Source organism: Suncus etruscus, chromosome 9, assembly GCF_024139225.1.
Source record: "Suncus etruscus isolate mSunEtr1 chromosome 9, mSunEtr1.pri.cur, whole genome shotgun sequence".
NCBI lineage: Eukaryota > Metazoa > Chordata > Mammalia > Eulipotyphla > Soricidae > Suncus > Suncus etruscus.
In genome coordinates, this window is record NC_064856.1 from 58,399,843 (window position 1) to 58,412,251 (window position 12,409).

Consider the following 12,409-nt stretch of genomic DNA (forward strand, 5'->3'; position numbering starts at 1 on the left):
TCCCAGCACCAACTAACTCTAGTTTAGAGAAAGGATAAAATAAGGGCACTTCTCCACCCCTGGGCACCCCTATTCCTTCCTGCCCCCTTCCAGTAGCACAAGTTCCCCTTATGGCTCACCTCCTCCACTGGCAGCTCCTTCAGTTTGGGGAGGGAGCTGGAGAGCAGGCCGACCAGGAAGGGAGTAGGACAGCAGACGATGTCAATCATGGAGGCTGGGAGGACTGGAATGAAGGTATGTTGCCAGGAGAAGGGATAGAGCAAGGCCACCACAGCATGGGAGCAGCTTGATAGGGTACTGATGACAGAAAGAAAGTCCCAGAGATCAGGCAGGCCTAGCATTGATGCAAGCAAAGTGCCCGCCTGCTTTAGTTTTGCTTTAACATTCAAATATCTGTGTGAACAAAATTATAATGCATTTACCTTGGATCTAATACTGCAGACCAATAAAGACCCTACATTTACTCCTGTCTAGAGCCTCACATTGGCCTACCACTGTCGAGAATATTACTGGAAAGAGTCATGACAGCATGATGATACAAACACACAAAGGTTCCCACAGTCATCCTCAAAGACACCCTCAAAGGTATAGATAAGTATGACCCAGTCTGGAAGTATCAGCTCAGGTCAAAGAATACTTTGGATAGCTGCATGGAAGCTCAGAACAAGTTCATATCTTGAGTTGGGAAGACTAGCAAGGTTGTCTGATCTGACCTGTTCCTCTTTCTCCAGTAGGAGTCACCAACACAGGAGGGTCAGTCAGGCTATAAGTAGCAGATCTGGGACCCGGCCAATTTTCTGTCCCCTGTCATTGCTCCCTCTCTTTCACTGGAGAAACTTCACTGTCGGACAGTAGCCAAAATCATTCTTCCTGACTCAAAAGGTGACTGACCTCCCCGACTGTCCTCTCAGGCTCCAGAAACAATGGAGTCATCCCTCTCTTGGCCTGGAGGGGGCTCCAGGCCTCCACCCTTGAAGCAGTGTTCTGCTGGCTGTTCAGGCAGGAGAGCCATCAGACACAGGAAGGAAAATCCCTCCCATACCAGCTGGACTCCAATGTGCCAGTGAGGGCTGGTATGGAAGAGGAAACTCCTTCACTGGGTCACAGGGACTGTGTCACAGCTGAACCTCCCTTTCTTTTCAAGAGGGAATGTCTCCTATCTTGCCTGCAGTATCTGCTGCTTCCACCAACTGACCAAAAAAGCCCTGGGCTTAGCTCTAAAAGGATTCTCCTACTTCCATACTCCCAATCTATTTCAAAACAAGCCCACTTTTCTAGAAGGACTTCTTGCAAGTTACCAAGGGTTGTGCTTCGCTTATTTGTCCCGTCTCCAATGAATACAGCTGGGCCTCAAGGAGAAACACAGTGGTCTTGGCTCTAAAAAGATCAACAACTGGGAATAGCATCTCTCCATGCCTTCAAGAGACCCAGCAGAAAAATATCTGAAAAGTGGGTGACTCAGAGGCAAGGAATTAGAGATCTCCACAGGCCCCTTCATTTGGGCTGGGGCCTGAGTCTTTTTATAAAGAACCACACCTAGCGGCACTCACTCATGGCTCTTCACTCAGAAATTGCTCCTGGCAGGCTCAGGGGACCATATAGGATGCCAGGGATTGAACTCAGGCCAGCCATATGCAAGGCAGACACTCTACCATGGGACTATGCTATTGCTCCGCCCCCAAAAGAATCTATACAATTGCTCAGGCTGCTGGCTGCTTGCTGATACTTCACCTCAACCTCCGTATGCAGACATCATATAGGTTAAAGGGGCAAAGGCTGTAGGGGAACATAAAACACTGTTAGTTGGGCCTACAAACCACTGGTCCTTGAATAAATCTTTAGGCCATTACCAGGTGGTCTGGCTTGCCCCTCTCCAATCAGAGGAAAGTGTGAGCTGGGAGGGGCTTTTTCTAAGACCCCGAAAATTGGGGACCTGAAAGCCTCTGTGCCAGGTCAGTATCAGATCCCCTGGAGTATTTTCCCCTGGAGTATTTTCCTCTCAGATTGGTCCTGGAAGGTGCTTGGGGCAGATGTGTCCTTAAAAAACAGCTGCTAAACTCATATAGTCTTGTAGGAACTGGTTTAAGGGTGGTGGCTGGGCATGAGAGAGAATGGACTGTCAGGAAAAGCTGCCTCAAGGTCAGGTGCTGTTAAGGGCACCCACATTTGGTGAGACAGCAGTACAGCTGGTGGATAGGGGCATGGCTGGTAAAAGTGTCAGATGTGGTGGTAAGGGAGGCTGGCTACATCTAGCCTGTTCTATGCCAGGCTGTTCCGTCACAAGAGCTGAGAGCAGCAAGCACCCAAAGGATGGCAAGATCTCTAGGTTCTAGAGAGTGAGACTCTGATAGCAGGAGAGGGTCAGTTTTCATTTTAAGCCCATACTCTAAGAAAATTAGATGCTCCAGTTTTTCCTCCTCCTTCCTTCTGGGGCTGAATGACCAGGGACCATGAACCTGAGTTTATCCCCCAAGAGCCCTGAAAAGTCATTTAAGAGTCTGTTTCTCTTGTGAGGAACAGAGAACACCCAGAACACCCTCAAACATAGATCTCTGGGATTTCCCTTTTCTGTCTGGTTCTCAGCACATGGCATTTGGTATGACACCTGGCAGGGAGCTTTAATACACACCTACTTGACTGAATTCTCCTACTAAAGAGAATCTGCTATATCTTTGGGTGGATCCTGTGATCAAAAAAATATATAAATTGGGGCCAGAGAGATAGCATGGAGGTAAGGCATTTGCCTCACATGCAGAAGGTTAGTGGTTCGAATCCCGGCATCCCAAAGGGTCCCCCGAGCCTGTCAGGAGCAATTTCTGAGTATAGAGCCAGGAGTCACCCCTGAGCGCTGCAGGGTGTGACCCAAAAACCAAAAACACAAACAAACAAAATACATAAATTATGTTGCCTAGATTTTATCTTCTCTTTGATGGTGTTCCCACCTCTGGTCTTTGCTGTGATCTGAATGTGTGTTCCCCTAAATTCCTATGTTGCAATCTAAGCCCCAGTTGGAAGCATTAGGAGGTGGGGCCTGTAGAGTGTCTTAAATAATAAGGAGGCCTTGATTGGGATTAGTGTTCTTAAAGAGTCCTGTCCCCTATAGCTCTACGTTCCTTAGACAAGGAGGTCCCACCAGAAAGTGGCCATGCTAGCCATAGACTCCAAACTGTAAATAAATAAAGTTCTATCATCAGTCACCAGGTCTGTGGTGTTTTGTCAGAGTAGCCTGAAAGGACTAGGACACTTAAAAATTTTCAAATAAAAACAGCTCTTCAAGAACTTTCCCATACTTCTGGGGCTAGGCGGTGGCACTAGAGGTAAGGTGCCTGCGCTAGCCTAGGACGGACAGCGCCGCGGTTCGATCCCCGGCATCCCATATGGTTCCCCCAAGCCAGGAGCAATTTCTGAGCGCATAGCCAGGAGTAACCCCTGAGCATCACTGAGTGTGGCCCCCCAAAAACAAACAAGCAAACAAAAAAAGAACTTTCTCATACTTCTAACATCATAAATGCCAACATTTCAGAAATACTGCGATCTTTCTGCTAAGCTCCTCACACCTCAATGGACCTACAGTCCCTGCACCCCCCCTCTCTCCCTCCCTCCCTCCCTCCCTCCCCATCTCCCTTCCTCTCCCTCTCTCTTTGGCAGGGGGTTTCGTGGCTTGGGGGACCATATGGGACACCAGGGGATCGAACTTCGGTCCTTCCTAGGCCTGTCCTAGGCTAGCGCATGCAAGACAGACTTAAGGCTTGAGCCACTGCCCCGCCCCCTCCCTGCACTTCTTTTTTTTTTTTTTTTTTTTTTTTTGGTTTTTGGGCCACACCCGGTGACGCTCAGGGGTTACTCCTGGCTATGCGCTCAGAAGTCGCTCCTGGCTTGGGGGACCATATGGGACGCCGGGGGATCGAACCGCGGTCCGTCTCCTAGGCTAGCGCAGGTAAGGCAGGCACCTTACCTCGAGCGCCACCGCCCGGCCCCTCCCTGCACTTCTTTAACTGTTTCAAGGTTGACTGTCAAACTTCCTGCAACTGCTTTCCTCCCCAGCAAGTCCCACACCTTCCCAGAGTCTTCATCACAAGTCCCCAATTGCCCAAGTGGGTCACTTGTCTAGAAGACACCATCTGCCCTTGGCTAGACAGCTCAGAGTTCCTTATGATACCCAGCATGGGTGACTCCACCTTTTCTCACAGTGGCTTTTCCTGTTACCAATTCACCATCTGAGACCATCTCAACTCCCCCTCTGTGTGGTCTCTGTCTCTCTGTCTCTGTCTCTCTGTCTCTGTCTCTCTCTGTCTCTCTCTGTCTCTCTCTGTCTCTCTCTGTCTCTCTCTCTCTCTCTCTCCTTTCTCTATTGGCTATTTAATCTCTCTCTCTCTCTCTCATGTGCACATGGACACACATAACCACATGCTAACATCACAGCAGCAACATAATCTAAGGCTGGCCAATGTGCACTGGGTTAATTAACAGGTATATCTTTCCCTCCTTTTCCTCTTGCCCTGGTGTGGACATACCTGAGCTTATCTGCCACAAAAATGACACGGCGCTCCAGCAGCAGCGAGGCAAAAATTCGGATGAGCTGGCGCACACTGAGGCAGGTGAAGAGGCATTCAAAGTCCACATGCTCCAGCCGGGAATCCATGGGCCGCCGCAGCTCCAATACCTGTAGCACAGCAGCGGGGGAAATGCGCTCAAGGCAAGCCAGGGGCTCTGCCTAGTGTCAAACTGCCAATGTTCCCTCCCTACCCTTTCTTTTCTGGGGTGTTTCCTGTGTACCCCAAGATACTATTGGGTCCATTTTCTGTGCCCACAGTGATTTGAATACCCAGCCTCTGGCAAGAGGGCTACACGCCACTGTGGGGAGATTCCAGAAGGCAAAGGATAAAGGGACAATGAGCAGGTGCCAAGGAAAAGCCTATGTTCCCAGGGCAAGGAGAATGAGGTGTATCTCTAGAGAGTTCTCCCAACCCCCACCTGTTCACTTCTGTTGCCAAGTGACCAGACTCCATGTAGACCAGATTCCACAGTGATTCCTGCTCCCGAGACCACAGAAAGAGCAGAGTCTCTGGACTCTATTCTTATCCATCTCAGGAGAGGCACTGCAGCAAGTACCCTTCTTGCCACCTCCCCTCCCTTTCCTGCTGGAAAGAGTTTCCTTTCCACATCTATGTTTGTCCTGCCATCCTGTCCTCTATCAGTCTGTCTCATCGCTGTGCCAGGGATGAGGCAAACATGAGGAAGGACTGGCTATCCATAACCTTGCCAGGAAGCAGTACTCATTATCTGGGCCAGCCGGCTCTCTTCCCTCCCGGGGGTTGCAAGGTCAGTCAGTGGTGCAGCTCAAAGCGCTATTTCCCTGCATGAAAGAGAAACTTGCAGGAGGAAAAGTTCTTGGAAAAGCTGCTGCAGGGAGTATGGCTTAGCCACATCTTTGGACCTTCTCAAATGTGCAGGCATGGAGGTATAGACCACAGGTAACCAGCCCACTTTCCTGCAGCCAAATAGTTTTAGAACTCTTCCTTTTTGTGGAGAGGAGTGACCCACACCTGGCAGTGCTTGGACAGCACTCCTGGCAATGTTCAGGGGACCATATGGGATGCTGAAGCTCAAACCCAGGTCACGTGCAAGGCAAACACCCCACCTGTTGTACTATCACTCCAGCTCCTGAAGCTCACCTTTTCACTGGCTTTTACCCATTGTCATCTCAAACCTCAGAAGTTCTGGCGCTTTCTCCACCCTGGAGATTCTCCTGCATCCCTGAGATATGTGCACTCAGATCTTTTTCCCCTTTGGAAAAAATACTTTCTCTCCAAGTGTTTTTAAGTATTTTCTTAAATATTTTAAGTATTTCTCTAAGTAAATTTCTCTAAATAAAACTATTTTACTTCAAAAATAACTACCGAGGGCTGGAAAGATAGCATAGTGGTAAAGCATTTGCCTTGCATGCGGCCGACCCGGGAGGGACCTGGTTCAATTCCTGGCATCCCATATGATCACTCAGCCTGCCAGGGGTGATTTTTGAGTGCAGAGTCAGGAGTGACCCCTGAGTGCCACCAAAAGCCAATCTGTCAATAAAATTTAAAAAAATAACTTGAAATTCTAACTTCAAGTTCAGTATCCATCGCTATGGGCTACTAGAAAAACAGCAACATGGCATAAGTCTAAAAATCTATGTACACTAGCTGGATCTAACACTGGATGGCAGTGCTGGGTACATCCAAAATGACCATGTGTGTGACTGTGGAAAGTTAACCACAAATACACCTGAGGCCTCTGCAGCCCTGTTCTTGTCCCCAGCCCAGAAAGCATAGAGAAGCCCTGTGACCAGCTCTCCTCGGAGGTTCCACAGAACAACTCAAACCCTCCCCCCACCCCCTACCTCCCTGCCTTAATAGGCCACAGCCCTTGGGATGGGTGTCAGGTCTGAGCAAGGTTTGACCGACATATGCAGCTGCATGCATTGTGACTTTAGTCACACCTGAGTTGACTTCCTCTCACCTCTATGTCCCCAGATGTCACCTTTGTCAAAGTATCTGACTGATTCCATTACTTTTTCCTCCTCGAGAGACTCTTTTTTGGGATTTCCAGGTGTTGTGTATGTAAATATTTTAGGGGATTACTATGTTACTCACCCTAACCTGATTGGTGATTGTGCCCTACCCTAGGGTATGACCTGGCATTCTGCCCCCACCCTAGGGTAGGACCTGATTCTGCTTCCACCATTGGTTGATATCTGATCCCACCATTGGGTGGTACCTGATTCTGGGGGATAAAAACAAGGGTCTGTGAAGGCCGGGGCTTTTTTGCTGGAACTGAGGCTGAGTCTTTGGACTTCAGTCTTGTCCACCAAATAAAGCTAATATTTCCACAAGCCTGACTGTCTTCGAGCTGTTTACCCGCCGTTTCACCTCAGAACCGTCGGCTAGACATGGTGGCAGACGCGTGCTCCGAGCTGGAAGAGAAAGGCCTCATCCTCCATCCCTCTATCAGTCAACCTCTTCAGGGACTGACTTGCAACATCAGGCATGCCTTGCCATCTTAGGTGTCCTCCCCTACTGTCCCCCCTCTATTGAGGTGCCTCTGAAGGTCAAGGCCCAAATTGAGGACCAGAGACTTTACCCTATCGAAACTGTATTACCAAATATCTACTCTGAGGTATCCTGCATGTCATTTGTTATTTCAGATACAACAGGCACAAAACAAACTCCTCCTGCCTACCTTCAGGTGCTTCCTTCTCAATGTATAACCAGAAAGCCAAGAGTTCACATTAATCCCCCCTCATACTTGGTCCCTCTTTTCATTCAAACACAAATTGCTATAGGTCCTAATTCAAACATGATTAATAAATCCAGCTATTTACCTTATTCTTTTCTACCACACTTAAATCCAAGTCACTATCATCTCTTGCCTGTACTTATATTATTATAGTACATAATTATATATGTATTATATAATTACTATATAATATTATATTATACAAGTATATTATTATTATCTATTCTCACAGTTTTCCCTTCTATCCTTTATCCTTACATGGCAGCCAGGATCAGCTTTTACAAAGCATATCTGGGGCTGGAGCAGTAGCAGAGTAGGTAAAGGTATTTGCCTTGCATGTGGCCAATCCAGGATCCCAGCATCCCATATGATCCCCAGAGTCTGCCAGGAGTAATTTTTGAGCACAGAGCCAGGAGTAACAACTGAGCACTACAGGATGTGCCCCCGAAAACAAAACATATCTAATATCTTTTAGGGGAGTGAGGGTCATACTCAGAGGTGCTCAGGACTGATTCCTGTCTCTGTGCTTAGGGAAAACTCCTAGTGGAGCATGGGTGCCATATGGGATGATAGGGATCAAACTGGGTTAGCTGTGTACTAGGCAAACAGCTTACCAGCTGTGAGCTGGGGCTGGTGCCCCAGTCTTCATATGTCAGATTTTATCATAACTCTGCTTTTGATAAAAATCCACAAACTCCAGAGCTGGGGAGAGCTCAAAGGGTCGTACTATGTGTTTTGCATGCCGGAGGCCAGGGTTCAAATTGTATGATCTTGGGCCCAGAGAGATAGCACAGCGGTAGTGTTTGCCTTGTACGTGGCTGATCCGGGACAGACCCAGGTTTGATCCCCAGCATCCCTTTTGGTCCCCAGAGCCTTCCAACAGCGATTTCTGAGCACAGAGCTAAGAGTAGTCCCTGAGTGCCACCGGGTATGGCTCAATACAACAAAATCAAAACAAAACAAAACAAAACAAAAAAACAAATTGTATGATCTTCCCACCCGCCTCCCCCCATAAGAGCAGCCCCTGTCCTGGCACCCAAAGTCTCCCTGAAAAAGTCTCCATCGCATCATTTATTCTAGGGCTACACTGGGCTATCATTTGGCCCTTGCCTGCCTGCCCATTCCTTGATCGCCATCCCACCATAGAGACCTTTACTTAGTTCCCAACTTTTCCTTTTGTATATGTTATTCTCACCATCAGGAAAAGTCTTCCATAGACACTGAACTCCTGCCCTTGTCATTTAGTCTCCACCTCCTGATCCCACAGTTGGCTGGATTCAATGTAAGTACCTGGTACACAGCCCTTCTTCGGCAGACTATTTTCCCTGGCCCTCTCATGCAAAGCACCTCCCTCATTACATGTGCCACTGGGCATTTTGATTATCCATGTGGTGAAGTAGTTCTTCAGTGCCAGTGCCTCCACTAGACAGCACTGAGAAGTACAAGATCTGTGTCTCTCCCTCACTTGACTGCTTCTAGTACAATCGATCTCTTACTGGGAGAGAGTACATGGTGACTATTTAACTTACAAATCAAAAGAATTTGAGTTGTGGATTTCTGCCAGGTGGAATGTAGTCAAGTTCAAATAGGTCAAGGACAGACCCTAGGAGCTAGTCAGAGTTGGGCAACATTTATGTTTCTGTCATCCATCTACCTTCTCACTCTCTATTGATTGGCACACAAACCTGGTGAATGAGGAAGAGACTGTGCTCCACATCTCCCAGAGAAGACTTCCTCTGCCAGCTGCCCCAGCATACAGAAAAGGCAGTAGAAGTAAATCCCTACCTCATTGCCAGCACCGGGCAGGAAGGTCTTCACTTTGATGGTCTTCCCTGGGGCAGGGAAGGGCGACTCCATGAGACTCCTCATAAAAGGATAGACCAACGCAGCTGAGATTCCTCGTCGGCGCTCTACCTCGTCTAGAACCTGTACCCGCCACCAGCAGCCCAGAGAGAAAGTTGCATCAGGGAACTGTCCTTCCCTGCCTCCTGGGCAAAGAAGAGGCTGATCTCTGTCTAGCCTGAGTCAAATGCTGGGAGATAGAAGGGGTCTCTTGGTAGGTTCTTCATGCCCTCTCCTGCTTCCCTGAGCACTCGATGATTTTCCTGCTCTCTAGCCCCACCTCACACCCCATCAGTCTACACAAGAAAAACACTACTTAGAACCACTTTGGTCTCTACCCCCCGCAGAGATGCTGGGGTTCTTCTCATGGTCTGGGATGGCTGGATGACAGGAGACACCAGTAGCATGGGATCTGGGGAGAAGTCAGCTGCTCTGGGATTCTGGAGGGAGTCAAAGAGCTGGCTTGCATTTTCTCTCCCCCCCATTTCTTTTTCCTTCCTTCCTCCCTTCCTTTTTTCTCTCCCCCATTTCTTTTTCCTTCCTTCCTTCCTTCCTTCCTTCCTTCCTTCCTTCCTTCCTTCCTTCCTTCCTTCCTTCCTTCTCCTTCTTTTTTTCCTTCCTTCTTTCCTTCCTTCCTCTCTCACTCTCTCCCTCTTCTCTTTCTCTCCCTCTTTCTCTCTCCCTTTTTCTTCTTCTCCCTCTTCCCCCTCCCTCTCACATACACACACATATATACACAGGTGGTTTTCTCATTTAAGCTGGCAGCAGGCCCTCCTATGGGAGTGAGCTACGCACAGGGGGAAGGGGGAGAAAGAAGCCTGAGTCCTCTTACCTTGGAAAACAAGCCGAAGCAGCCAAGGCGGCTGATGACACAGTACACCTCTGGTAACCGAGGCCCCTTCCCACTTGGCTAGATGAGAGAATGAAGAGAGACAGAGATACAGAAGGCATGATTATAGCATCTGGCTCCTTCTTGCAGGGAACCAATGTCTAAGGGCTGTTTTGGAGTAGAAAATGACTCCAAAGCTCTGCTAAACTGCTAAACTCTGTTCCAAGAGTTCCTGACCCCTTCCCCCTCCCACCCAAGGAAAGGCTACACATCTTCACAGGTAGGATTCGACCTCTGCTGGTATCCAGCCCTTGTTGCTAGGCTCCTATGAGACTCCACTCTTCCTCTGAGGGGCCACAGAAGGGGGCTGGCAAAGGGCAAAGCAATTTGGCAGAGGCTAAAGTAATGTGCGGATTGACATCCCTGAGGTGAGACCCTGAAGAACACAATGATAAAGAGAAGAGCCTGGATTCTTCTGTCCCCAACAGGAGGCATTCAGCAAAGCATTCCCTTTTCCCTTGGTTTTTCTCTCCCTTTCTTGATGCGTCCCTGCTCTTGGAAGGCAGACTGAAACAGGTAAGGACAATAAAGTTTTATCAAACAGTGACCAGCTCTGAGCCCTGGGCTTGGCCCTTGTGAGAGAGATTCTATTTATCCTCATCTTACAGATGGGTAAACTGAGTTCCAAACGATCAATCATGGCCCAAAGTCACATTATCTAGAAGTCATATGGCCTCTGATTTGCTGTCTTATCTCAAGAGCATGCTGCCCTCTGCGAAGGGAACACAGGGCAAGACAAGGGCATGTTGGAGTAAAGGAAAACAGGGGTGTGCGACTCCCAAGGCTGGAACCTACAAAGACAGGTGGGTGAATTCAGAGGCTTGGACTTCTGCTGCCTCTAGGACTCTTGGCTGCTGGGGGAGGGAACAGGGCAGCAGGTGCTGGCCCCGCACACAGGCCGCTAAGTAAATGCAGATGGGACTATTTCAGTCTCCAAACCTGCTGGCCACGTGTCACAGATCTAAAGAGAAGGCAGAATCTGCTTTTGTCCATATTAGGCCTGAAACTCACCCTGTCCCTCTTCCCCCCTCCCCTAAAGCCCCAAGTGATTAAATCAAGTATGTGGGATTTGGGTTAGAATCATTGTGTCCAATCTGCAGGAATGCCGAGCTAGTGCCAGCCCCCTTGGCAGGGCCCCAGTTCAGGCCCTCTCTGAGCAGCCAGGACAAACACAGTCTCCCCTGGGGCAGCAGAGCTGCTGCAAGGAACAGCTGATGGTTCCCTTGGACCCTCCATGGCTCCTGCAGAGGCAACCTTTTCAGGGCTTCATTAGGCCCAGGTGACCCTGGAATACGCTGAGATGCCTGTGCCTGGCTCCCAACCCTGCCTTTGAGCTGCTCCATATCTCACAACAATCCCTCACTGGGCAGTCTATACCCAAACATCCCTTCTTCTCACATGGTCCTGTGGAGAAATGCAAAAGAACCAGGCTTGGTTTTAAAGGTCCTGGAGAAGATCCTGGCTTTGTCCTTCACTGTCTGTGTGGCCCTGGGTAAGTTATTCCATCCCTGAGCCTCTGGGACTCAGTTCCCAACTATGTGAGCTATAGCTCAGAGGCTACTGTGAGGATAAAGAGTAGCACAATGAACCATCTCACCTAGAACAAAATGCATTCCTTCTCTAAATTGGAGTTCCTTAAGGCTCCAATCCATCTAATGCATCTTGACGTGACTTTCACCTAGTTCCTGATCTCAGTCTCAACAGTGAGTCAGAATAAATCAAGTGTGGGCCCAGAATCTATCATTTGGGGTCCCTAATATGTGCCTCCTCATCTACCTCCAGACTGACACTAAAGAAGGCCTTCTCAGGTCTGGAGCAGTGGTGCAAGTGGTAAGGCATCTGCCTTGCCCGTGCTAGCCTAGGACGAACTGTGGCTCTATCCCCCCACATCCCATATGGTCCCTCAAACCAGGAGCAAATTCTGAGTGCATAGCCAGAAGTAATCCCTGAGTATCACCGGGTGTGGCCCAAACACCAAAAATATAAATAAATAAATAAATAAATAAAATAAAGGAGGCCTTCTCCTATTAAGGCCGGGAACCCTAGCCAATGGCCAACAATTCCAACCAACAGTACCCATACTGAGCTGTGGGGGCATATGCAGAAGAGGACCTTACCTACAAGGCTCCCTTTGCTTCTCCTTCAGTTCATTTCCTAGCAACTAGGGTTAAGCAGAGGGGAAGTACACCTGTCTCTCTCTTCTCCTAGTATAGCTCAATTTGAAAATACCCTCTTTTAACAGACTTTAAGGACCTCCCCTAGAATTCTACCAAGATCCTGTTTGTTCCTGCTCAGCCTTCAGCCCTATCAAATTGAACAGGGTTCCCCCCTACTTCCTGGTGGGGACAGGTATAATGGAGAGAAAGGCTAACCTGCAACCCAATCTGATATGCACCCACATAA

At 48.7% G+C, this 12,409-nt stretch overlaps 1 protein-coding gene across 1 annotated transcript in view; it reads right to left on the reverse strand.

Moving 5' to 3' along the window:
• The window catches only part of DENND2B (DENN domain containing 2B), a 134,184-nt gene that overhangs the window by 4,985 nt on the left and 116,790 nt on the right, over positions 1-12,409 (reverse strand). The window contains exons 12-15 of the mRNA XM_049780994.1: positions 9,950-10,027; positions 9,061-9,201; positions 4,515-4,663; positions 120-297 (exon numbers count right to left, since the gene is read on the reverse strand). Coding sequence (XP_049636951.1) covers positions 120-297; positions 4,515-4,663; positions 9,061-9,201; positions 9,950-10,027 — 546 coding nt within the window. The remainder of the gene's footprint in view (positions 1-119; positions 298-4,514; positions 4,664-9,060; positions 9,202-9,949; positions 10,028-12,409) is intronic.